This window comes from Cyanistes caeruleus, chromosome 1 (assembly GCF_971803275.1).
Source record: "Cyanistes caeruleus chromosome 1, bCyaCae1.hap1.1, whole genome shotgun sequence".
Lineage (NCBI taxonomy): Eukaryota > Metazoa > Chordata > Aves > Passeriformes > Paridae > Cyanistes > Cyanistes caeruleus.
This window is the reverse complement of record NC_141701.1, coordinates 146,330,844-146,356,965: the sequence shown is the minus strand read 5'-3', so window position 1 is coordinate 146,356,965 and position 26,122 is coordinate 146,330,844. Positions and strand designations below refer to the sequence as shown.

At 42.2% G+C, this 26,122-nt stretch overlaps 2 protein-coding genes across 2 annotated transcripts in view; one reads left to right on the top strand and one right to left on the bottom strand.

Annotated features, from left to right (window-relative positions):
- ACTR3B (actin related protein 3B) overlaps nucleotides 1-26,122 on the top strand; it is a 102,634-nt gene that overhangs the window by 27,000 nt on the left and 49,512 nt on the right. The window lies entirely within an intron of this gene.
- XRCC2 (X-ray repair cross complementing 2) lies at nucleotides 11,429-25,677 on the bottom strand. Its single transcript, XM_086865948.1, has 3 exons — nucleotides 25,567-25,677; nucleotides 21,173-21,254; nucleotides 11,429-15,563 (listed from the first exon to the last, which is right to left on the bottom strand). Exons 1-3 carry the CDS (start codon nucleotides 25,603-25,605, stop codon nucleotides 14,848-14,850), a joined length of 837 nt encoding a protein of 278 aa, XP_086722074.1. The 5' UTR covers nucleotides 25,606-25,677; the 3' UTR covers nucleotides 11,429-14,847.

The window sequence follows — 26,122 nt, the reverse complement described above, 5'->3', positions numbered from 1 at the left end:
AAATGAACTCTAATCAAGAGACCTGAAGTCATGTGGGATGCTTCTAATATTTTGAAGGTAAGTAATATTAAGCCTAAGTCACATTTAAAGAGGATATTAATTGAAGTAGTAGAGCAGGACAAATCAGTAAAACAGAACAGCCAGTCAAACTGGGTTATAGTTGCTTTGCTTTCCACAAAAGCACGAAGTACCCATGAGGTATTAATTACCATATTAATATTTTTTACAGTTCTTTGCAGAAGATAGGTGTCTACAGCATGTGTTGTGCAGAACCAAGAAGTGGTCATTCTTGCCTATTAAAATAAATTAGGAAAGGAAACAGATGTCAGGAACCTTCTCTCCCGGGGGGTTGCTGGTTCACAGGAGGGCTCCTGGAGATGGAGCCTGCAGCTCCATGATGAGCCTTCCCGCCCCTAACTCTTGGCAGTTCTGCAGGGAATTAGGATAGCTCTGTGCTCCCAGATCTTCCTGTCATAGCTGCGGCATCATGAAAGGGTTACTGGGATAGAATGAGAAGACAGGAAGGGGTTGGAGGGAGGAGAGGGAGGACTCATCATCCTTGATGTAGATATTGAACAGCTGGACTTCAAAGACTGCATTAGTCACCCCAGGCTCCACATACAGTCAGTGGAGAGGAAAAGGAGCTCAAGATATTTGTCTCAGGACAGGAAATGCCTGTTTCCCTGCTGCCTATGGGAGACATGTAGGTACCTGGATACTGGTGAAGTTAGCTGAGGTGACCTTGCATGGCCTATTGGTTATGGCAGTTTCCTGGGAGGAGAGATCCTGAGCTCTGGCCTCTGCTTCAGGGACTTCTGATGGAGTTTATGCAGATTGCAGGTCACCCAGACACAAGCATTAGAGAATTCAGTGTCCCTTCTTCCTCCAGCCAAGGAGAGTGCATTATCCCAGGGACTGAGTGCATTATATCAGGGGCTGAATTATGCTGAGGAAAGTGAGAGATGCATGTTTGAATGCTCTTTTACAGAAGAAGGAACTTGGTCCATGTGCTGCTTTCAAGAGAGTGCTTTGACCATTAAGCAACTGAAAGTGGGAACCACGTCCTGTACAGCCCCTGCTCTGTGAGGCAGCAGCGGCTGCCATTACCTTCTGGGAGGAGAAGACCTGCCAGGAGGTCTTGCCATGACCCAGCAGCCTGGACAGACTGGTTGTTTCAGAGGATTTAGGCTGAAGAGCAATTTCAGAGCCCTGATGGACTTGGAAGTGAGCTGGGTGTTGAACTTTCAGGCTTGTCAGGCCTGAGGCTCTACCTAGGGAGGAGCACGAGATGTCACAGTTAAAAAGATTCACTCTTCGCTGTCCACACCTGACATCTGGGCAGAGCAAACCTGAATCTCTCACAGGGGCATCAAACCCAGCTCCTGTTGGCTTCCTCTGGGTTTCTGGCAGCCCTTGGATGATCCATGGTGGATCACAGGGGTGAGGCACCAGCTGAAGGGCTCTGGATGACAGTTGCTCCAGGGCACTGCTGGTTTTCCCAAGCCTTGCAGCACACCCCAGTAAAAGCCTTGCAGGCAGAAGGCTGTGCTGCAGACCAGTGGGAGGGAGAGCAGGAGGAGGAACGACACAACACATTACAGCCAGGGAAAATGATTCTGCATCAGGGATTATGTAACTTTTGACATGTCCTACATATCACGATGCAGTACCAGGGAGCTCACGCTGTGCCCTGCCACGTTAGCAGGGCTCACTTTAGACAGTCACTGTTAAATGACATTCCTGTCCTGTCAGAGCTTCTCCAATTTCATGTCTTCTGGGGCAGCTCCTCAGATGCCGCATGCTGCGTGGCACCAGGCTGGAGCTGCATGCTGCACGTGCCTGTGCCTGGCCAGTGCCAGGGGAAGCTGCTCTTATCTCCTGCTTCAGCTCCCTGCAGATGGACGGAGGCTTATGGACAAGCCCTTCGCCCCACTGCAGGCCAGCACCCATCAAGACGTGGTTTGCATTTAACTGCTCCTCAGGAGCAGGAATCCTCGCTTGGGAAGCAAAATCCTTTGGCACCGTTACCAGACCAAACCCATCCCTGCTGGCTTTACGGCCTCTGATGGCTTTTCCACATTTCACATGGGACTGAGCTCTCAAATGCATTTTACAAACTTGACCAACTCCCTCCAATGCTGGAGTTCATTTTCCCATTGATATTTTGCTTATTCCAAATGAACTCCACACCTTGATTTTTATTTTTTTTTATTAGTTTTTTTTCTTTCAACAGAGAGAAAATGGGCAAGTAGAAGTGCATCACATGTACAGTCTGGGAAGTGCACAGAGGCGGCCACGCAGCCATTGCAGGGGTTTGGCACCTCGCTCAGGAATGAGCACATGCAGGTAGAATGTTATTCCACTGCTCCTGCTGAGCACTTCGCCATTCAGTCTCTGCTGAATCCCAAAGTCAAGCAAAAAGCAGCTGGTTAAGGTGGAATTTGAAAATCAGTCATAAGATAAACAGGTTGCAACATTAAGCACTCTCCAAGGGAAAAGCAGTGTGCAGCATATGTTCTTACTTTGGAAGATATTTAAAAAAAACCCAACAACTTTAATGGACTCTTCACTGGCTTATGCTAGTGGAGCTGTTAATTAATTAAATAACTATATGTGAATGGCATCCATTGGGAAAGAGCCTCACAGCTTCCAGATGCCAGTTATTGGCCCCATTATGGGCCTAAAACTATTACAGTAAATCATTACATGCTCCAAGATGAACTGGCACACGACTGCTATGAGGAAGGATGGAGCTATTCTCACTTGTGCCATTTTGTGCCAGTTTTTATCTAGTGAGATTAATTAGTACTTTTAGAAGTGCAAGTCAGAGCTATAAAATATTAAAGGATATTCCATCAATGGAGTGGAGACCTGCTTAAGCAGGGCTTTTAAAACTTTTGGATATTCATGGGTAGATCAGAGTTGGAAGAGATAATGAACAACATCTGATTTTGATTTTTTTTTAAAGAAAGGTCAGATTTATAGCTAGTGGGACTGCATGAAAGCTCCTTTGTGTGTTATGGGAATACTCAGAGGAGGACATTAAAGTTTATCACTGAAGTTCAGGTGCCAGGTAAGCAAACAGTTTCTCAGGCCAAAACCAATCATTTAAGGCAGTTATTCCAAATATATTCAAATCAACCAGAAAGTATTAAATAACCTTTTAGCCTGCATCCCCTGCTGGGAGGGGAACATTTTCTGACATTGGATGGCAGCCTAGAATCTATGACCTGGCCTAGAAATGGCCTTTTTTTTTCTTCTTTTTTAATTAATAAGCTATAAATTTTCACCCCAAATGACCACTATGGACCTTTCTGTCTTTTTAGGCTGTGAGAGGGAAAACCACTGAGTTACCTACATCATCGCTTGCCCAGACAGAGCATCCTTTGAAAATCCTCTTGCCTGCTCTGTCTGTTTTGAAGCCCAAAAGCTGAGTACTGAAGAGGCACTCCAGGGACTGTTTATACAGTTTACCCAATAATTAGTTCTTAGAGACATTAATTCATGGATAGACACTTCCTCTGAGAAATTATTCCACAGCTGAAATTCCTCCCACAGCTGGACGAGCCAGGCTGAGCACATGGGGCTGGAGATTTTGCAGTCCATCAGCCAGAGCTGGGGAGGAGTAGTGCTGAGGGATCTACTGCTGACACTGTCCTCTTGCTCCAAGCCCCACTCTGAACCACGTGCGAAATCTCTTGCCTGAACCTGAGTTCAAGTAGGGTTCAAGTGGGGCCAGAGAGGCCAAGGGGGCTACAAGGAGCCACTTTTACTGGTGCTGGTAACCAGCCCTCCCACGCAGCCCTTCCGGGGCAGGCTGAGAGATGCCAGCACTGATAGGCCTCTCCTGCTTAACACAACAACCTGTTTGTCCAGAAGGACAGACAGGATCTCCCCCAGCTCAGTGGGAAAGTGTCCCAGACTGTTCCGGAACAAAGAACCTCCACATGCCCCCAGGACACAAATCAGGGGTGGCAGTGGGGCTGTGGGTGAAATGCTCTGCTGCTCAGCCACATCACATTCAGGTCAGCCTGGCTTGGAGGACAACATCCCTTCCCTACACCACGCTGTATACGACACAGGGTAGACCACATGTCCAAAGCTGTTCACCATGGGTAGAAAAATCAGGTACTTGTTGGGTGGGAGGATTCAACAAGAGAATGGATGTCTCAGGAAAACCAACATCATTTCACTGCTTCTCCTAAAGCAAAGGTAAGGCCACAGTCACACAAATCCTACAGGGAAGTGGAATTTACTGTACAAGAAAAGCATGAGCGAGGGTTTGCTGACTAACCCCTCGTTAAAGGAAACAAATTGATTTATTATATGAGCATGACAAATTGAGGCACCGGTCTTGCAAGTTGGGCTGTGTGAGCAGCTCCCCATGTCCACGTGGCTCTGATACAGCCCAGTAAGGCTGACAACTGGGAGTTGTAGTTGCCAAACCGGGAATATTGCTGGCTCGATCACAAAAGGTTGGAAAGTTTGTGGTTATACTTTTCTGACGCGCCTGAGATTTGGGTGGGAGCCATGGGAGCTACAGCTCCTCTGCTGAGGCAAAAGGATAGACAGCTGCTTTTTCAGCCCTCCCCAGCATGTGTGCTGGTAAGAAAGCACAGCCTTTTCTGTTTTTAAATGAAAACAAATTGCTTTTAGGACCTTGGATCTGAAGAGAAGAGTGTCATCGTGTGTCCAACACAAACAAAAAACTGAGCTGAGCCAAGACCAGCCCAGTGCTTGTCTCCCATTCTCTGGCTGTAAACACAAGAGACTCCTTTTGGCTTGTGTGAGAGTGGGAGGGAATGCAATCACCAAGCAAAAAATGTTGCTTCTACTAGATAGTTTAACGTCATGTAGGCAGGAGTTGTGCTTTTCTACTGTGCACACTTTTCTACTCCATGGAGTCTTTGACTGGCCTGTCCTTGTAGTAGAGGAAAATAAACTGAGATAAAATGCAGCTACTTTTTTTCTGCAACACAGATTATTACACTTTATTGGACTTTTTCCTGAGTGGAACATAAATACCAAAAATACCAGTGCGGTCCTAAGCCATCAAAACAATGACTGATGTGTTTGGTGGGAAAGGGCTCCAAGTCACTGGGGCACGAGGAGTACAGGAGACTGGGGATAGATGTTTAGATCACAGATTTTGATCCAGAACAAGGTGGAAGTAATTGCCAGTCATCACAGGCTGGGAACAGAACTGTGGTGTGTTCAGTGATCCCAGTTCCCAGAACTGTTCTGGGAACAGAACTCCCGTGTTCAGTGAGCCCATGGATACCTCTACAGGCCTCAGAATCACAACATGAGACAACAGCCATGGTCAGCATGGCCTGATGTCCTTCTCCAGCCAGCACCACCTGGCTCTGCCCGTGCATGTGCTTCCCTAGACACCACAGTAATTTTTTCATGCCCCATGTTCTGAGTAATTTGGGAAAGACACAGGAAAAAGGAAGAGAACCATATATAATGACTGTAGAGTTAATGGTGGATTTCAAGTTTCTAGGTGGAGGAATAATGGATTAGTGTTAGAAGTCTGGTTCAGTTATATATGTTCTGGCAGATGCAGCTGGAGGAAACCTTAAGGTATAGATGAAAAGTCCATTTTCACTTTGTAAAGATATATGCACACCCTTAACTTTAAAGGTATAAATTTTCCCGTTGACTTCCCTGGAACTATTCATGCATTAAACATACGCATGAGCCTTTCTAGAAATAGGGAATATAAATGAGGCTACCAAAATAGTTAACTAGAAATACTTTCTGTATAATGGAATAGAAAAATTTACAAGGGGTGTGCACATAGGAGCTCTTAGGAACAGATAAACGTAGGCCACACTGTTAAAGGACAGCATCACTGCTTGTGTATGAGAGGGTGTTTTCAGCTACCTACAGAGCAGACTGGAGTGCAGTTTGCTTTCATTACATTAATTAAGCAATTTACTGGAATTTAGCATGTGGCAGATTGGCAGGAGGCAAGTTTAACTTGGGTTATGTAGCTGAGATCCTTTCATTGCGTTGACAACCTCGAGTCCTGCCAACAGAGCAGCACACTCAGTGCATTTCTGCTGGTGGCTTCTGTGCTAAGTCCAACTTCAACAATTCCACTGGAGCCTGACAAAGAGAATGGATAAAAATCAACAGAATCTACATTACTTGAGGAGTCTGTTGTGGTCAAGATATCCTGAGTCTGTTCATAAGTAGTGAATTTTCATTCAAGCAGAAGCTTACCTGGGCTAGCAAGAACTGTTAACCTGTAACTAATTTTTAATATTCACATGAAAAGTTTTTTTATTCTTATTGTCTGTAGCTATTTCTTCACATCATTTTTATTGATAGGTTTCTTGTCTAGGTTATGCTGTAGTCATTAGCATTTAAATTTATAGATTGCTCTGGGGTTACCATGGCCTGTTTGGGAATGTCAACTACCCAAACTTCCAGCAAGTATACAAAATTGAAACTTGAACTGGTGGTTGGAGAACATGAACCCAGCCTACAGCACAATCAAAACCATTAGAGGCCAAAGGTCACTACTTTGGCAAAGCTGCCCTATACTCAAGCCTTTTGGATCTGTGTTTGTTAAAACACCTTAAACCAGACCTTTAAGCTTTGCTGTTCCATGGCAGAAGCCTGGGCAAGTCACATCCTCAACCATCTTCTATGTTTCCTTTTATGAATTAAAAATGAGTACTCAAACAAGACCATCAACTAAAAGTCTGCAAAAAGCAATTCCTTATTCAGGGGTACTTAAGGCTTTTATGGAGTTTCACAGGACTGGGGAGGTTTGGGTCTTTGTATCAAGACTACACTCTGACCTCTCTTTTCTTCTGTATTCAAAACCTAATGTCACTCTGCCCAAGATTATCTGGATCTGCTTTTCAGTATCAAGACCTTGATTAAGTGGTGAGAAGGAAAGCTGTGGGGAAACAAGGCAAATCCAAAATGAGATGAGGCTTCACTCTCTACTCCAGTCTCCACTGTATTTATTCTGGTTTCCAGTAGGCTTCTTTTGACAAAGAAAGATTTATTGCTTGAGCTTTGGCACAATGTTTCAGACAGGCAGGAGAGCTGGGACAGTGAGCTGGAGACCACAGTGTAAGAAAATGTACCTCACATTCAGTTTTCATTAAACAAAAGGATTTCTCCATTGCCTTTGAATGTCCTCTTTTGTGTCATGATGACTTTGCAAGATGAAATGCCTTCCGTCCTATCTGTGTATTGCTGTTGTTCACAAGAATCCTGGAGGCAGCTAACTATATGTTTTAGTCTGTGTATGAATTAGCATTTTTGTTTTAGTACATCCTACCCCGTAATTATACTGAATTGGTTTTGGAGAGTCTGAAAGCCTACCTGCTTCCCAAATATAATGGTTTTGGCTTCAAATAAATGACAGAACAACAATGACACTGAAATCATCCAGAACGGAGAGTAGCCAAGACCAATTTTACATATTGAGAATTCAGCAGGTTTTGAAATTTTGCACTGATATTTTATGATTTCTTATCCTAACAGGAAGCACTTTTGTTTGTGTCACCTTTATTTTCCTACAAACTAAACATTGCTCTAGGAGAAAACAGGCTGTAGGATCAAAAGAACTAGAAAACCGGCCTTGTTATTCTGTGTCTGCATTTTTATCATCTTCAGGCTCTAATTCAGCTGTGCTGTACATGTAAAAGTGCAAATTCAGAAGGAATAGTTCAGAATTTTCTTCATACCCAGTGAGTTCATTTAAACATCTGTCAGCAGCGCCACCTGCTCTGTGTTCTAGCACTCCCTCCTACTTTTCCCATTGTCCATGGTACCTGATCAATCTATGAGTGGAGCAACAGTGTGTTGAGGAATGCACGGGCCAGACTGGAGTATGGTTTTAGTTCAAAAAATAAACCCAGAAAATGTCCTTTTCTTGCCTTTGGGATAGGATACCACACACACTCTGTCTTACCAGAAAAGGAAGTATTGGGAAATTTTGTTTCCTAGAAGAGCTATTAGAAGCAGCAATAAAACCTAAACCAACACAAAAAGAAAAGCCTGTTTTGTAACTTTGACACTCTGTTATACTGCTGTTTCTCGTTACTATCTGGTTCATAGTCAGCACAGCCATGAGGGTGGGTAAAGTGTCACCAAGACTGGTGGATGCAACCTCTGTCCTTCATTCAGAGTAGAAAAACCACTTGAGGTTTTTTACAAAACAGAAGTGACTTTGTCACAAAACACAGGCATGAGATCCCACCAGAGCAGAGCCATGAGCAGAGCTATGGAATTTGAGAATGAGAATGAGAGACAGGGTTTTCCTTTAGTGGTGTCTGTACTTTGTGACAGTGGTTCAGAGTCACTGCCACTACATGTGAGGATTGTGTACCTCTAGAGAGGAGCAGAGCTGGCTCTCCTTGTGCTAGGAGGGATGCCAGGAGCAGTGCCCTGGTCCAGGAGCTGTGCTGCACCTGCCAGCAGGTACCCCCAGGTGAGTCCCCTTCAGGCTGTGCTGCAGTGCTTGGTCACAGGGGTGAATTACTGACATCAGTGTGAGTTGATCTGCAGCCAGCAAAGACCTGAGAATGTCAGAAATTTCCATTTCCACCAGCCTGAGAAAGGCTAATTTGCTACCATGGCATGGTGAAAATCAGGCATATTAGGATTTCCCTTCTGAGTCCAGGGAGGGTCTCACTGAATCCTCTGCCATGCTGGGAGATGGAACCTTTCCTGAGCATTTAGCAGCCAGCAGTGGATCACGGACACTCTCTGGCAGGCACCAGGCAGCTGAGCCCTGCCTGCCTCCAGCTAGCACTGACTGCTCCTTGATTTAACCACACCTGTGGGAGCAAAGGAAAGAGCTCAGCCAGTTGTTAGGATACTTAGGGAATCCCACAGGACATTTCCACAAAATTGACAACTGTGCTAGTAAGTACTTTTTTGTGTCTGCTCGAGGGACTGAAATGTCTAAGTTATTATCTGAGCAGGGACTTCAGGCTTAATAGGCTCAGAGTTCTAGTGCAGGCCATACAATCAATGGAAAGGGGCATGTAGTGTCAGCCTGCAAGATTTGTTGTGAACAGCATTGCAGAATAATCATATTTGGAATGCCTCCATGGATTTTAAAGATGGTGAGCCCTTTCCTTTAACTGCGTGGGCTATTCAGATTCCTGGCTCCACTAGCTTCTGTAACTGCATTGCCTATGCAACTGGTCTATAGCATTGCTTAGGGGACTCATAAATTTTTTTTAAAGCATCATTTTTTTCTGATGGGTGAAAATACAAGCACCTGTATAATTTTACAAAATACGATTTTATTGTCAGAAAAGTGCCACTGATGCGTATGGTAATTGAAATGCAAGCAGTGGCAGCAGTACCACTGCAGAGCCACTAAGTTAAGGCATTAAAATAAAGGATGAGGGAAAATTTGCCATGACCTTGTAAGGGAATGCTTTTCATCATGGGCAAGATTGCTCAGCAGCCATGGGGACAGGGTGGCCTCCCACCAGCTTCCTGCTTCCCAGAAGGGGTTGAATGGTGTCCCATCTCCAGCTATGACAGGAGCTTCCAGTGGCAGTATGTCCACCAGGACATGCTCACAGGAATTCAGAGGAGCAGAACAGCAGCTCTGGTGGTGTCTCCTCTCCAGCCAGATGTTCCTCTTCATGATGGCAGCAGGCTGCTCCTACAAGGTCATGACCTTTTGAGTGTGCTGGTTTTAGCTAAGCCATTCTTTGCTACTATGGGCATTTTTCTATGGGCTCTGGAGAGAAATGGAGCCCTTTGCCTGCCAACTTTTGATGACCAAATAGTTCTCCTGTTTCCTGTACTTCAGCAAAACCTTGAAGAGTTTACCAAACAGTCTCCCCTCTTCTCAACTCCTTCCCCTCTCACTTCCCTCCTCACAGAGATATTGGGATGGAGACAGAACTGTCAGTGATGGAACCTGAGATGTGCCTCAGAGACAGCATTGCCCACCACAGCACGGTCTTCTCCATCAGGAGTGTGAGAGTGTGCAGATATTCTAAGTCAAAATTATTTTTCATCCCTTGACAGGAGATGTAGAGTCCATTCTTTGACCTTTGTCAAGCCACCTCTGAGGCCTTAACTTCTGTCTGCCACTGCAGGAAACTCAGCCTTGGTTGGCCTCTTTTTGGAGCAATGGCCTAAAATCTTCTTATCCTTCTTATATTCAAGATTTCCTCTCTTTCCTATCTCCCCCACAGCTAGGAGGTCTTTAGCACAGCCCAGCGAGACGTATGATAAAGAAACCTGGCAAAAGGTTTAAATTAGCTCTAGTGGTTGTGCCAACTCCTGTAGAACGAGAGTGCCAAGATCCAAACATGGCTGTTCACCAGCATTTGGCAAGGCGGTGACATCTTGTCACTGCTATCCTGGAGCACTGAGGCCCACACAGGTACAACGACCAGCTGGCTGGGGCACGATGCAAAGCAGGGTGGGAAAGCAGAGGGAAGAGTGCCAGACTTTTCCCAAAAGAAGTCACAGCCCTGTTTCTTCAAAATCATCTACGCAAATGTGACATTACTCCTGATTGCAAACAGAATCAAGCCTCCACAGCTACTTACCAGTTACACTCATGTGTCACATGGGTTCAGGCTTCCCTATCTGGGTAGCCCAGTCTGTGCAAGTAATAAAGAATATACATAAACCCTCAGCAAAGGACAGAACAACTCACTTTCAGTGAAGCTTGCTCCTGCCACAGAAAGCTGCAAGAGTGCTCTGGAGCTAAGTGCTGACTGTTGGGAAGGTGCCTAGAGCTGGAGGGAAAAAAACCCCAGCATGAAACAGGAAGTCTGTTTTTACATTTAATTCCTCCTGAGTCTAGAGCAGTAGAGTTTTATATTTTCATTATAAATAAGCTATAAAGCATCTACAGTGGAATCCATATTCCCAGGTGGGAACAACTTATAGTGAACCTACAGGTCCACTCTAGTCAGCCTTCTCCTTGAATGTATTACCATGCTAGGTAGGTCTGTGAACAGTTCACAGGCCCTTTTGTCACACTCCACGTTATTCATAGCCCAGTGCCACTCTGCTGCCTTCTCTCAGACACATGGATGGCCAGGCCTTTGATTTCAGAGACTGCTGCAGAGCATCAGTTCTCCGTCCAGATCATGCACATGCATTGTAATCATGCTCCTTTACCTGTCTGAAAATTTTTGCCATTGTCAAAGTCTTCCGAGCCCTTCCAGTGCCTCCCCTTCTTTAGGAAATGCAGGGGTCCTGTGCTACTCTGTAGTTGTTGGACACATGGCACCTGTCTGCAGCTTTTACACACGTGAGAATTCACCGCAGCTTTCTACATCAGCTGAAGTTTGGTGCTGTGGCACAGCTTTATCCTGAGGTGGGTGTAAAGTTTGGCATCAGGCTTGGTGATGCCAAAATTATACTGCCCATCACGCCAGCATGGTATTTGCATATAAAAAGTACGTTTGAATAAAGAGGTTCAAGAGACATTTTATTAGAGCAGCCACAGAAAAGAAAGAAGTCATGTTCCTCTTCAGATACAGTCCAAGGCTTCTATACAGCTGCCATCAAATTGGTATTTCTTTTTCCTCTGTCCATTACTATCCAGCAAAAATACAACTGCAGGTATGTTTCCAAGGGGGAACATTCATCTTCTGCCATTTCCAGACTTCAGGGAAAATTAAGTTTCTGAGATTAGTTATATAAGAAAAAGGAAACTTGAATTTTATGTGCAAGTGAAAACTTAAACCAAGCAAACTATTATTTGTATTTTATTTGCCCTATAAAAAGTCTAGGAATACAAAGAACTTTTAACTGAATATAAAACTTGACATTTTCTTTCCAGGTGTCCATAGAAATACTAGTTTAGTTGAAAATAAGTATAAAACCTGCAAAATACCTTTATTTGGTTTTGCCAAGAAGCCCTCTCGTTATGAAAAGGGTGAACTCATTTCTCTTTATTTCAAGCTTGCTGCTTTAATTCCATGTTGCATATGAAACAACAAACAAAATTCTAAGGAATGTAAAAAGTTCCTGTGCCTACAAAAGCCTTAATAATACCACCCTGAGCTGAAGAACAATGGCACTGACATGAAAGGATTTTCATTTCTAAGAAATACCTGCCTAAATCAGAATTCAGGAATACATGTATTCCATGCTCCTCTGCAGGGCTGCTTTAGCACAGACCTACTAAACCAAAATGTGCTTCCTCCCTGGAAGACTGAGCTGCAGCAGTTCAGGGCACCCCAGGTGAGACAGTGGGCTGGAGACAGGGTGGTACCTCAGGTCTAGGTGAAAGAGGAGGATCTGCATTAAACAGAGTATTCCAGGTACAATGCTACATTTCACACACTGTTCCTGGCTCACAAAGATGGACTGCAGTCTCCACTAACTACAATTGGTACAAAGTTTTGAGAAAATTCTCCATTTAAAAAATGGCAAACCCCATGTTTAATACCCACAGAGCATTAAGGTACAAACAAAACTGCTGCTTCCCAGGTTCTTTATCACTACATCTTTCTGAGACTTGTCTCCTAAAGGTTCATTTTTCCAAATGGCATAATTTTGGCAAAGGATGAGGTCAGTGAACTCCTGGTTTATGTACTGCCTATCTCTCCTGCAGCATTACAGGGATATAGATGCTCAGCACCTCAGAAATTCAGGCTTGCTATACAGCTAAAACAAATGTGCAGAGCATGAATATTACAATTACCAGAGAATTAAAAAAATCTGTCTGCATTCAAAGTAAAAATAAAACTGGGAAATTTCAAAATTTCCTGAGGTGCTCTTTTTGATCGACTAGAACTTTGGCTTCATTTCAATTTAGGCATTTCTTTTATAGAACAATACAAAATACAAATGGCATTGTGAATAATATAAAAGTTTTTTTTCCCAGATGGGAATGCTAGAGCATATCCATTGTTTTTTTTTTCTCAAGCATATTCTTTAGCAAGTATGATTTTATGAAGAAGTTAATCATCAGTGGAGCTGTATTCTCCAATGGAGAGGGGAACTGTTTGGTTTTGATTTTTTCCTAGTAGAAATTACAGACCTAGAATTTTCAGATTTTGAAGTTCTCCAGTTCTACTTGAAATTTCCCATTCTTTTTTACAAAAAAATCAATAATGCCCTTTATCATAATTCATAGTGGAATTGTCTATTCATGGTAAACTTGGGTCCACTCTAGGCTGAATGGTTGTTATATATTTTTCATGGATTTGTGTACTTATGCAGGTTTTGAAATAAAATACATATTGGTGCTGATGGATGAGAAAGCACAAATGAAGTGACACTCTATAAAATCATCAGCTCTGGGGAGATGTCTAAAAGGCAAAGTTTGCTCGTCTGTCAGAGTAAAAGAAATGATGGTGTGAAGAAGTGATCAGATGGAAGGTTTAAAATCAGAAGGGAAAAAAAGAAGTTTTCCCACAGAAAGAATAATTAAACTGAACTCATTGTGAACAGACACAGTGGAATGCAAGAGGGTAACTGAACTATACACAGCTGGGATTCCAGACATACATTCAGCTTGAAAAAGCTGCTTCAGAAGTCAGGAAATTCAAAGGTAAGTGTCTCACAACAGAACTTTTTAGGCATCTTCCTCAAAAAGATACTGAGCTAGATACTTCTTCTTAATATGCATTTTTGTTAATAATCTCTTCAATCTAAACTATAAAACGTGCTGTGCAACATGACTGAACAAACATCACTGTGAGAAGTATTTCCCCCTTGTTTGAGTAATTTGAATTTGTAAGCTAATGTAAGTTTTTGTATTAAATAATGTACTGTGTGCAATTTTCTTTCGTGTAAAGCACTTTGAAGCTTTCAAAGGGTACTCTAGGTTCATAAATAATGTGGTGTTCTTTGCCAGAACTGTAGGGCATTTCTCATAAGTTCCGAATCTTCTTTGCCAGAATTGCAACATGTTACATGCCAAATCCTGCACACAAATGTTCTGCATGTGGCAAATACATGTTGGTAAAGACCAGAGGCATGGCATTCCTGGATTTCTTAGAGAGAGTGGGGAGGGGAAAGAAGTGGGAAGGAATAATGAGTGAGGGCAGAGAAAAAACTCTGTGCATCATTTAAAAAAATTATAAACAACAAAAAAACAACCTCTACTCCCAAAACATCCCATAACTTGTGCACAATTATTTTGAAAAGTTAAACTGTTTGCTGCATACAGCACAAACTCACAGGTACCTAGAGCTAGGTCTTCACTTCTCCTTCAGTTATGGAAATCAGGCCCCCATTGCTTTAATAGCTGAAGATTCTTCAATGCCAGGCGTTTGTAAGTGTCAGAACACCTGCAATCCCTGCTCCTCTGAGCACTCACTAACATAAATGGGGAGGCTGAGAGCCAGGAGAAGGAGCACAGTCAGGATCACCACTGTTTAATAAGCTGTGAAAATGAATCCTCGTCTTCAGGCAAAATTGGCATTTTTTATGCCCAAAGCTACAGGGAATAAACCAAGGCCAATGTTCATAAAGAGTGAACTCTGGCTTCTTTGCAACCTCTGCCACAGACAACCTACTTCTGGAGCTTGGAAGAGAAGGAGTGTAAAGCAGCAAGACCCAGAATTCTAACAGGCATTTGGCCACATAGGTTAGATTGCTGAAGGTTACCAGAATTTTATTGTGTCTTTGGTTACCATTCCTGATTAAGCACAAACAAGTAATGTCGACATTCCTCTATAGTTTGGACTGATTTGCAGAAGTGATTCAAAAATTTTACCATTCCCTGCCCTTCACTTTCATTTAAGAAAATGGTGACAAAAATTATTAATCACCCAGCAACAACCAGCTAGTCAAAAAGTTACTAAAAGCTATTTAGAATTAATCAGGCCTTAAGCACTGGGATTTGATAAACATTTACAAAATAAACCGATGTTAAAACTGAACTCCACATTCCGCAACACTAAATGGACGTTTTACTATCTGGTTTCTTTTGAGGTGGCAAGAAACTACAGTAAAACCTTTGCTGTTGCCAGAATTACACTGCTTAGAGAAAAATATCCTGTGGGTTACCATTTGCTGCCATGATTTACAGAGATATGGTCTGTAGTCTGTATCAGTTTCATGTGGAAGTTTTAAAGGTAAAAAGCTTTCTGCAGAGTTTGCAGATTTCTGCATTAGTGTCTGTGTTGTTGCAAAGAGGATCAGGTGGTGCTGTGTCACAAGCTTTTCAAGGAAGTTAGCACATTTCTTCAGGTTCATCTCCTGCAAGGTGAGACTCTCCCCTCCATTGCTTCTGTCTATCCAATAAAAAGCTGATAAACTGTCTAGAAGTAAAACACAGAGCGAGGGGTGAGCACAGAACAGGTTTTCTAAAGAGTAGAGAGTGAGGAGTAACTGAGTGCTACTACTGCAGCTCACAAGGAAAAGCCTTCCCAGGCACCCCTTTATCATTTCTTCAGTCCCTTGCACCAGTCTGTTCTCAAGAATGGTGACCAGCCGGAGCATATCGAAATGGTAATCTGTGTCAACAAACATGACTTCTACTTCCAGTCCTCCTTCTGCTTTGGGAATGATGCAGCGGGCGATAAGGTGATAAAGCATTTCTGTTTTTCCCGTCCCTTCTGGGCCATGGAATTCAATAACATCTCCTGTTCAAAAATAAAGCAGCATGTTGTCAGGTAAGAGCACTTAGAGCCCAGAGCTGGTTTCCAGTGTTTTCTGAACCAATACTCACTATTCCATAAATTGGGAAATGCATTTTATTTGACATTCATAAAACTGTTTAAATTCTGGTTAGCATATACCAAAAGGTATTTCAGTTTTCAAGAAAGACCTCTAAAATGAAGTTAATCAACTGTGAACAAAGGTTGAAAACCTCTGCCAGCATCATCTAGGAGACTCCCATCAATGAAAGGCTGGCAACTGGATTTCATCTGTATCATTATAGGCAGATGAAGGCAGAAGAGGAAGCTGCTACACGAAAGCGGCCAAGAAACCATCTATACTATGCACACACAATTAAGAAATAATAGAGGACAAAACAAAACAAAAAATCTGACATATTAGAGGTCACTTGACATATATGTCACATGATGCATGCCACAAGACCCCTGCAGGAATCTGTGACTGGTGAAGAGCACACCAGTAAGTTTATTTGGCACTTATAATCTACTGTGCTGGTAGTAATGTGAAACTGCTTCTTTTGATGAGGGAGATTCAGGGACTCCTTCAACTCCAGGCAATGCCTCTGTCTGAGCAAAGGATCTCTGTTCATAAAAGGATTCAGCCTAATTACCTCATCCATGTGGGTCATAAAATACATATCATAAAAATTTAAAATGTTAATTAAAAACAGCATTACACTTCATTAGAAAACCAGTTCTTTTGTTGGATGTGAATGCAAGATACTCTAAAGCCTTATCCAAAGTCTTCTGATGTCTTGTATCAGAGCAAGACTCTAGAAAAAGTTAATTTATTAGCTGCTCTTTATAAATTTCTAATTTTGGAAACTGGATTATTTATGACATTTTGGATTTTATAGGCAGAAGGGTAACTACATGCAGTAAGGAAAATCACACAACTGTAATTGCAGGAAGGTGAGAGATTTCCACGGCCTTGGCAAGTGCAAATGGCCTAACAGCTTTCCATAGGGGGATGTGAGACGAGAGAATTAACTGCAACTTTCCTTAAACATGTTTGTGCCTGCCTGAGTTAACAGGGTTTTTCAAGTCACTGCTCAACTTCCAGAGGATGTGTCCTCATTCACAAGTGCCTACAATGTCAAGATGCAGTTTGGGATGAGGGTAGGAGGAGGGTACGGAAGAAACCAAGCCTTCTGCCTTTGCAAGTGTTAAAAGCAATTTACACCTGATGTGACAAGTCTGTCCATTTCAGTGACACTCAGAAATACCATTTCTATGAGTTTCTGATACTTTTAAATTTATTAAAAAGCTTGATTGCCTCCCAAGCCCTTACTAAGCTGTTCCAAATTGCTCCCACTCTTCTGAGATGAAAGATAACTACAGTTCCTGGGACATAAATTTTTATTTTCTCTTCCTGTCCAGAGGTCGCACTGCCCAACTCTGACACTTGCAATCAGTGGCTCTGCTGTCACACAGCCTGTGCCGGAGACATAACCACACCCTGGCAGGGTGAGATACCAGCTTGAAAGAACCCCTCCTAAAAGTGCTGGCTAGGTCATTCCCTCATATTTTGTCTCTTGAAATATTTTAGAACAATTGCATAAGGCAGCTCTTGATAAGGAACAAAGTGTATCTTTTTCCACTGGCTGTGGCACAGAACTTCTGCCACCCTGATTGGCATCTCTGAATCCAGACCAGTAACTGACTGGGGCCGATTGGCAAAAGACTGCTTCACCTGCCTTTACAGCAAAATATGACCTGCTGGATTCCAAAATTATTCTGGGAAATAAATGCTTCACTTTTTCCATTTGAAGATATTCTAGAAGGATGTCTGTGTGCTACAGAACGACACTGGATTAGGTGGGTTGTTTTTTTTTTATTGACAGAACTTATAAAACTTATTTAAGTAAAAATTCTAAGTTGAATGACAAAAATCATTCTCAGAGGTTTTTGTGGTGGTGGTTTATAAATGCGAATAGCAAGACAGCCCAGCACCCCTCGAAGTTGTTTCAACATTGCTGAAAGAGATAGACAGCTTCCTTGTAGCTTGACCAAGACACTTGAGTTACTCTGAAAACAGTAACAGCTTGAACTGCAAGAAAACCTCAAGAGAGCTGGGTATTTCTGTGCCTTCCTGATTATCCAAGAGGCTGCCCATAAGAAGAACGGGTGCAAAACAGGAGCCATTTATAGCAACATCTATAAATGTAGGGTTTCATTGAATTAGCAACCAGGCTGTTACAGTAAGATAAGAGGGGAAATTCATTTCTCTGGATCAGAGAGGACAAACCATGACACAGCAAAGGAGGAAGCGAGGCCAGTAACATTTTCAAGAAGCCTCTGACACACTGACACGGTCACAGAAGAAACTGAGTAATCAGGACTAGCATCATCCATTAATGTCAAAACATCTTTGAAAGGAGGATTAGTAAAAAGATACTGTCACAGGATGAGAACAGGCTGAGAAGGAGAGCAGGAACAGCACTTTAACATGGAAGAAAGTTAATGGGAATTTTTTCTATTAGAATTGGTGTTGGCAGACATTAAACATATCAGTAGATGAATGTTCCATTAGCTTGGCAAAACATGTAGAAGGCAAACTAATTGGGTTAATAAAGACTTAAGTTTGTGAAGATTTAACAGATGGAGATGGATGAGCTGAATGATTTCACAAGAAATTCATTACTGGTGAATTCAAGAGTTAGGTTTTAAGTAGTCCCCCAACACACTGCCTGGCTCAGGGTAGCCTGAACTGGTCCATTAAAGAGAACAACAGTCCACTCCTATGAATGGCCATGCAGGTTAAACTAAATGATGCTGAAGAAATGTAAATATTTATGTAAGATTAATATATTTTTAACTGAAACAATGTGCTCAGTCCTGGTCATCCGTTTGGTGTCATGTGTTAAATGAGAAGAGCCTTACTTTTGTTGGTTATCAATCCACCAGCAAATACCAGTTAAACTATTTTCTGACACTGCAGATACAAACAGGCTGTTGGAGCACTCAGCAATAACTTTGTGTGTTTCACATTGTAGGCTACCTTGAAGTTCCTGGGCTGGTCATTTACAAAACTGTGCAGAAGCTGTCACTAATATTTATACCATTTGTAAGTGAAGTAGAAAGGCCTAATATTTATTCCAAGTTAATGTTGGGTGTCATGCAATTGGTGAACATCAGAGCCTACACTGACACCCACACCTTCATGTCAGTGGCACAGGGGAAATATGACTGGCAGTAGTGGAAGATTATTTAATGCTTATGTCACTTTTGCTCCATTCCAGAAGAGCTTAAATGGTATGTAATTAATGTACTTATGTGCTCTTAAATATGCAAGTCCATCATAACTAGAAGCAGTGGTTAGAGTATCACATTAATACCTGTATTATCTATCCCTATTTTACAGTACCCTGACATGCAAGTTATGAACACTTAACTATAATGTAACCTTTGGATAGTTTATTGAAACTTCATATATTTGTTTGGTTTAAATTCCGTCAGAAAAAAGAATTATTTAGGTCTTTGCATTGCCTTAATCACAGCATTTTAAATGAAGAGCAGTTCAGTATAGACTTCATGGGTAACAGATTACAGAATTCCACAGTGACACACTGAAAGTCAAGCTCATGACAAATGGAGAGGTAGGCCTTCAACAGGGATTTGAGACTGAATAATGAGAACACACATCAAAATAACACATGGGCTCACATGAATACTGTGGTATTAAAAGACAAAGCAAAAACATAATAAAAAGTGAAATCCATTTATATACATACAAGAGCTGTGCTAATATTTTAGGCAGCTTCATTAATGTCAGCCAAAAAGCATCACTATTACAGGTAATAATTGATACAATTTGTTGGAAGTAGAAGAAAAACACAAGTGCTTCAAAAGCTTAATGACTGTTGGCACAGAGAAACCAGTGATGAACTTTAGAAGACTTCCAGCCATCTTAGAACTGAGGTTCTGGAACAGTCTTCAGACAGACATGAACAATATATAAAGCTTAAAGAGCAAAGCAGATAATTTGACATGAAATTATGTAACGGTATGGAGTGCAACAAGGACAGTTAGTGATCCCCAAGAAAACGTCTTAAAATCTGTTTGACCAGTACATAACTGAATCTCAGTTTGGTTCTCAAATCAATTCAAATCTCAAATATTTGTTTGTTGTGTGTAAAGTTGACTAAGAAATACCAAACATCCAGACTAAGAGATCATTTAATATTTATGTTTCAAAAAAAATACAGTAATATCTCATCTTCTAAAAAAATTAAGAATTTGAGAGCCTTGTGAAGCATACACCAATTTCACTCCTGGCCCTTAATTCTTCTTGTGAGTTACACAGCAGTTCAGAAATGAGAGTATTTAAATATTCTTCTCTGCTCTACTTGCACTGGCTCAGCAGTATTTCTCCATCCTTTATCATTGTTATGTCACATTGGAAACTTTCAGGGCAGGAATCATGTACTGCTAAAGCCCATATGTGTTCTCTAGTGCTGCAAAACAATACACAAAGGGTCTCAGAGTGACTGTGTTTAAAGACTAAGCATCATCTCTCACACCATTATCCTGATTATTTTAATAGCTTTTTCTGTTCTTTCTTCTGAATCTTCCATATTTGTGGGAAATCAAACTGCAGACAAGTGTGCTGCTAACCACTGAAGCCACATACTTGCCCTATAGAATCCTCTCACTCCTACATAAATTCCACAACACTAGTACCTCACCACTGATCCTTACAGTTTGCCACTCATATGCCTTTTATATATATATATATATATATATATATATATATTAGTCCTCTGTAATCAGAGTTGTCTCTACCATCGTGAAATTCATGAAATTTCACATACTCTGGAAAATCAGTCTGCCTTCCTGAATAATGTGTTCATTTCTTTTTAGTTCACTAATTTCTTTCATTAAAATATCTAACCTTGATCTTAAAATTTCTTGTACTAGTGTCATTGAAAGGTTACCCCATTTCTCCCATCTGAAATTCTCGTTCATTCACTGAAGGTCTCTATGAGCCATGTTGATCCTGACATTGTGAACTCATTCAACTAATTAGTACCTATGTCCATAATGAAATTGTTTATGAAGTTCTATCTAAGTATACTTAGGATTTTTCAGGTCAGGACTGGAGGGCTTGATGACTTGGCTTCATTGAAAAATACTGTTTGCTCATGCCCCTTATCCTAACTTACTCAGACAACTCTGTATCACTGAATTCTTTGCTATTTACTGAACCTCATGCTCTTTGCAAATTTCTGTAGTTATGACTTCGTTGTCTAGACCAGTGATTTAAAAAAAAAACAAACACAGAGGTTTAATGACAGACTCTAGAACAAATTGCTGGAAAACAACTGACACTGACCAATGTGCTTGGTATTTACTCACCTACACCTGTGTTTTGATATGCATAAAGTAGATTTTAAGACCTATTTAATAATGTTTGGAAGGGCGACTTTGCATTATTCCATTTTATATCATTTGCATTGAACTACAACAATTAAAATTCTGATCTAGGGCAAAATAATTTACTTGTATGCTTATCTCTGAGAATACTTTTACATGAACATTTTTCCATAGATGGGATAAAGACACATTTTTACCATGAACAGGAGATCCCTCCTCAGCAAACAGATAAGGTTCAAGATTCTTCAGAGAACTTCTACCCTCAAGTCGTGCAAGCAGCTTTTAAAGACAAGATAAAGAGCAATGCTGTTAGCTTAAAAGTAATGGACCTCAGAAACAAATTTAAAGGATTCTAAGAACTGACAGTTTTCCATCACAGTCCTATTGAAAAATTAGTGTGATTTTAAAAATGTTTTCATAAATACATATGGAAATGTATAGTCTGGACTTCAGTAACAGAAGGTCCCGGCCTCACAAACAATGAGCACACAGGTGGCTCAGTGGCAATGGGGACTGGAGATATGAGAAGTTTAAAAAGCAAAGGCTGCTCAGGGACATTGGTGAGATGGATTGCCTCCAGTACACAGCAGTGCTGTGTATTTCATTCCAAAGAAAAAAGGAAAAGAACATAATTTGTAACAATCATCATCTCCAAAAAAAATACTGGCTGAGAGATGAAACCTTCCCTATCATCAATCCCCTAAGCCAGCCTCTCTAAGCATTTGTAAGTAAAACAATGTGCATTTCACCTGAAAAGTTACACAGGACTCCTCTGGGCTACAATCCTATTATATCATAGTTACTTGTTCAAACAGAGTATGGATTAAGAATGTTCAAAAGTAATTAGTCACCAGTGGCTCTGCAAGAACCTTTCTAAAGCAAGCTTGAATTTGTTAAGCAAGTTCTCCAAAGCCCCTCGTAAAATAAGTCCATTGTAAAATTAATTAGTTCAAAGATCATGGACAGTTTCTCAAATTGAGAGGTATTTGCATAGCAAGTAGACAGGTATTCACAAAACCTGTGTTAGTAGTTCTGGCACACTGTGTAAAGCAAGAATGAACATTTTCCCTAGTGCTGAACATGTTCCCTGGGAGCTGTTATTCCCTACATGTATTAGCACACATGGGAAACAACATTATTGGGATGCTCAGTGTCACCAGAGCACCTACCCTGGTGCCAAATACTACATTCTCCAAGACACCCAGCCATCATTTAAAGATCTGGACAAAACAAATCCTGTCCAGTTTTATCCCATCCTCAAGAACAAAAGAGCAGTGAGCACACACCTTCTAACAACTACTGCCTTCTCTTGCTTTCCTCCTTGTCACATCCATGAGCAACACTTGCTCTGAATGATCTTAAAAGTTCTTTGAACAGTTGTGTGTGTTTTCCTTTAACAGTAAAATAAAACTCCATTAAATGGTCCTGAATTTACTTCAAGTGGTCACAATGGGAATCTTAAGTGTGACATTTTCATTGACATTTTAAGAGTCCCTTCCATTAACAAAATGTCAATGTGTTTGCCTTGGCCTCTTCATATGTATCCAGGAGAGTTTTCTGACTCGTCCTCTGAAGGGCTAAAAAAACACTCAAATTGACCTTGCTCTGGATCAGCAGATCCTCCCATTACACATCACACATTTGTGCAGCACAGAAAACACATGGTGATCTCCTGGGAATCAGCAGGGTTCCATTATCTGGGCAAAGCAAAAATCCAGATGAATGTATGTACATAAGAATGCAGGAATGGAACTTGGGACACATAAACCAGCAGCTCTCCTTGTCAGACCCTATGTGTGCAGCTCTTCTGTGCCTGGCCCTGGCCAGTGCAGAAGCTGCACCCACTGGGGAGAAGAACCAGAAATCCCTCACCCCTTTGTCTGCAGTGGAAGTTGAGGCAAAGAGGAAAACCACCACAAGGCTCCTGCTTTCTGATGCTCTCCACTTCTTAGCAGAGGAAGCACCGCTGCGACGCACAGGGATAACAGAGGCTTAATGATGGGCACTGCTGGGGCCAGCAGTCACGACTACTGCTGGCATAAACACATTGTTGCATCCTCGTGCCCCTAAATTTGTACATTAACAAATATATCCTCTGCAGTTTATTTTTTTCTGGAACAGTGAGCCCCTGTTTCCTCTTAGATTATCAACCCTTTAAGTTTACTGAGAGAGCTCTGGAAACACACAGTAAATTGATCGCTATCGTTTAAATATGAATCTGCCGTTATTTAAATGACAAGTTTATATATTAATTTTAAATAACTACAGGTGCTTTCTCTGAGCACTGCTCATGTAGGTAATTTATGGTAATTTGCTGATGATAGCGCACCTGTGTTTTTATCAAGCTTGTATTTACTTCCGAGTTCTGAAGCAGAATCTCCAAAGGCACTTGCCTCATTAGTGCCATGCTGGGAGCAACAGGGTTCCTGGCAGAAACAGCCAACAATTTTCCTTCAACTCTCACAAAGGTTTGTCCACACTGCAGTAGAAGTGATGGAAGCAAACCTGAGATGAGACACTACACAGGCATCCCTCACCTCTGCCCACATTACAGACAGGGACAGCATGGGCTGTTCCAAACAGAGCAAGAGCCACCTTGGCTCAGTTCCAGAGGAGGCATTCTCATTTTGCCTCCCCATATGTTCTTCTAGAAAATGAGAGGGGGAGAAATCTACAGCATGTAAAGGGTAATCTGGAGGGTGGATGTCAGGTGTCCCAAGCTTTGTCACAGACAATGCACAGAACACAGCAGTATGGTACCACTGGAGAAACTTGGAGTAGGAAAAAGCTTAGAAAAAAATCCCAAGTCAATTTCAAATCCCATAGTAGAGGCTTCAGATTCTATAATCAAAGTGTAGGTGCTCATTTCTTCCTCCATAAGCCTCTCCATCTTTTTTTTTACACAAAACACTACCCTTTAGCAACCTGCTAGTGATAGCTTCTCACTCCTAGATGTTCTTTGAAAATGTAATTATGCCAGCAAGAAACTGCACAGATGTGCAGTTCCACATAGAGAACAAGCTGTACAGAAAAAGTTCAGCAGCAGCTGGGTTAAATGTCATCAATGACAAAGCTGATGGGACTCAAATATTTCAGCTATGCCTTTTATAATTGATCAATATGCATACAGACAGTCCCACTGACTAATGCATGACCTGCTTGTACTCTGTTGGTTTCAACAGAGCTGTGCATCAATGGAAGCACATATGTAGGTCTTGTAAGGAATTTCTTCATTAAAATGTTAAAGAAATTCAAATTAAATACTCCAGCCCTGGTAGAAGCTGTGAGCTAACCTAGAGGCTATTTACACATACAAACCTATCTTGAATACTACTCAAAATTTAATTCTCAACCACTGTAATTGCTATGAGCTTTTGTAAACTTTGGGCATGAAGACATATGCAAGCTATTTATTATTATTCTTATTGTGATTTACCAAAGATGTTTTGCAAGAAGTTCTAATTTGTTGTATTAATTACATTAAATAATAAAAGCACAATACTGCGGTCTGAGAATAACTCAGTAAAATCTGATGTTATGCATGAGGCTGTTTAAATAAGTATTATTTTAAATTAAGTGTTTTCTGTTTCAAGTGCTTTTACCATTTTTTGTCTGAACACTGTATTCATACATTGACTTTTCTTAACGCATTGGTTGTCAACTCCTCCCTTGTTCCAGGCTGGACATCCATTCATTGCAGGGAGTTGATGCCATGCGCATTCCCTGTTGGCACCACTCATGTGGACAAATAAATGCATCTATCCCTTGGACAAAGAGCACAGCTCATGTCCTTAATTCGTGTCTATTTGCCAATAGTAGACATCTGGTACTATTATTTTTTTTACGTGTCAAAAGGGCTTAAAAGCTCAAGTCCCACTAAAAACCACACAGAGATTTAACAATAAATATTATCACACTTTTCTGTTGTATGTGAACTATTCAGCATATTCTGGTACACTTACACACAAATCTCCAAGCAATTAAGTTGCTGATTGCAAGTGGAAGTTTCTAACAAATAAAACATCCAGAAATGAAAAAACAAAGCTAATAAAACAACACAACAAAATCCCAAAACTCAAACCTCTTTTCTCTTACAGAGGAGGAAAGCAATTCCACCTTACATAATGTTTATTTATAGAACCATAAAGTTGGAAGTGTTTAAGACCAAGTCCGAACCTTTAAATGAAACTTTCTCCTCTCAAACACCTGGGAGGGGAGCGCGAAGGGAACATTTATAAAGGAATTATCGAGACACCTGAACCAACCTCCCCCCGTGCTGCAGGACGCCCATAGCAGGAGCCCACCCGCATCCCGACACAAAGGCAGAGCAGGGACCCAGGGGACCCCGATCCCTCCTGGATCCACGGAAAATCCATCGGGAAAGCTTCCGCGGCCTTTCGAGGGGCGGGACTCCCTCCCTCACGCACCGCCCCCTCAGGAGGCCCCGCAGGGGCTGCCCCGCACCCGCCCCGTGGGTGTGAGTGGGAACCTCGGCGCCCCTCTTCTTCCCCGGCTGCGACCTCGCCCGGTCCTCCCCGCCCGTGTGCCCGGGCCCGGGGCTGAGGGGAGCGGGGCGGGAGCCGCGCCTCACCTGCGTGCCCGACTCCGCCCCGCCGAACGCGTCACCCATGGCGGCCCCGCGGCCCCGCGGTCGCAGCCACCGCTCCGCAGCGCCCCCGCCCGGCCGCGCCCTCTGCGCCTGCGCGGCTCGGCCCCCCGGGAGCGCGGGGTGGAGCCTGCGGGCTGTGGAGTCACGGGTTCGAGTCCCGCCTCTGGCTCAATTCATGGCCGCCCCTCCGCTTGTCCCTCGTACGTGTACGTGGCTTGGGATTCCTTGGACACGGCCGGAAGAATCACTGAGTTAAATAGGTTGGAAAAGACTTCTGGGGTCATCGAGTACAACTTATGAGTGAACACCACCATATCAAGCAGACCACGACACTCAGTCCCATGTCCAATGTTTCATTAAACACCTCCAGCAGCTCCCTGGGCTGCCCATTCCAGTGTGTAATTACTCCTTCAGAGAATAAATTCTTCCTGTGTCCAGCCTAAATCTTTGGAACAGCTTACAACCGTGTCCTCTCGTCATGTCCCGAGTTACGTGAGAGAAGAACCTGGCCCCCACCCGGTGACAACAAGCTGTTTAT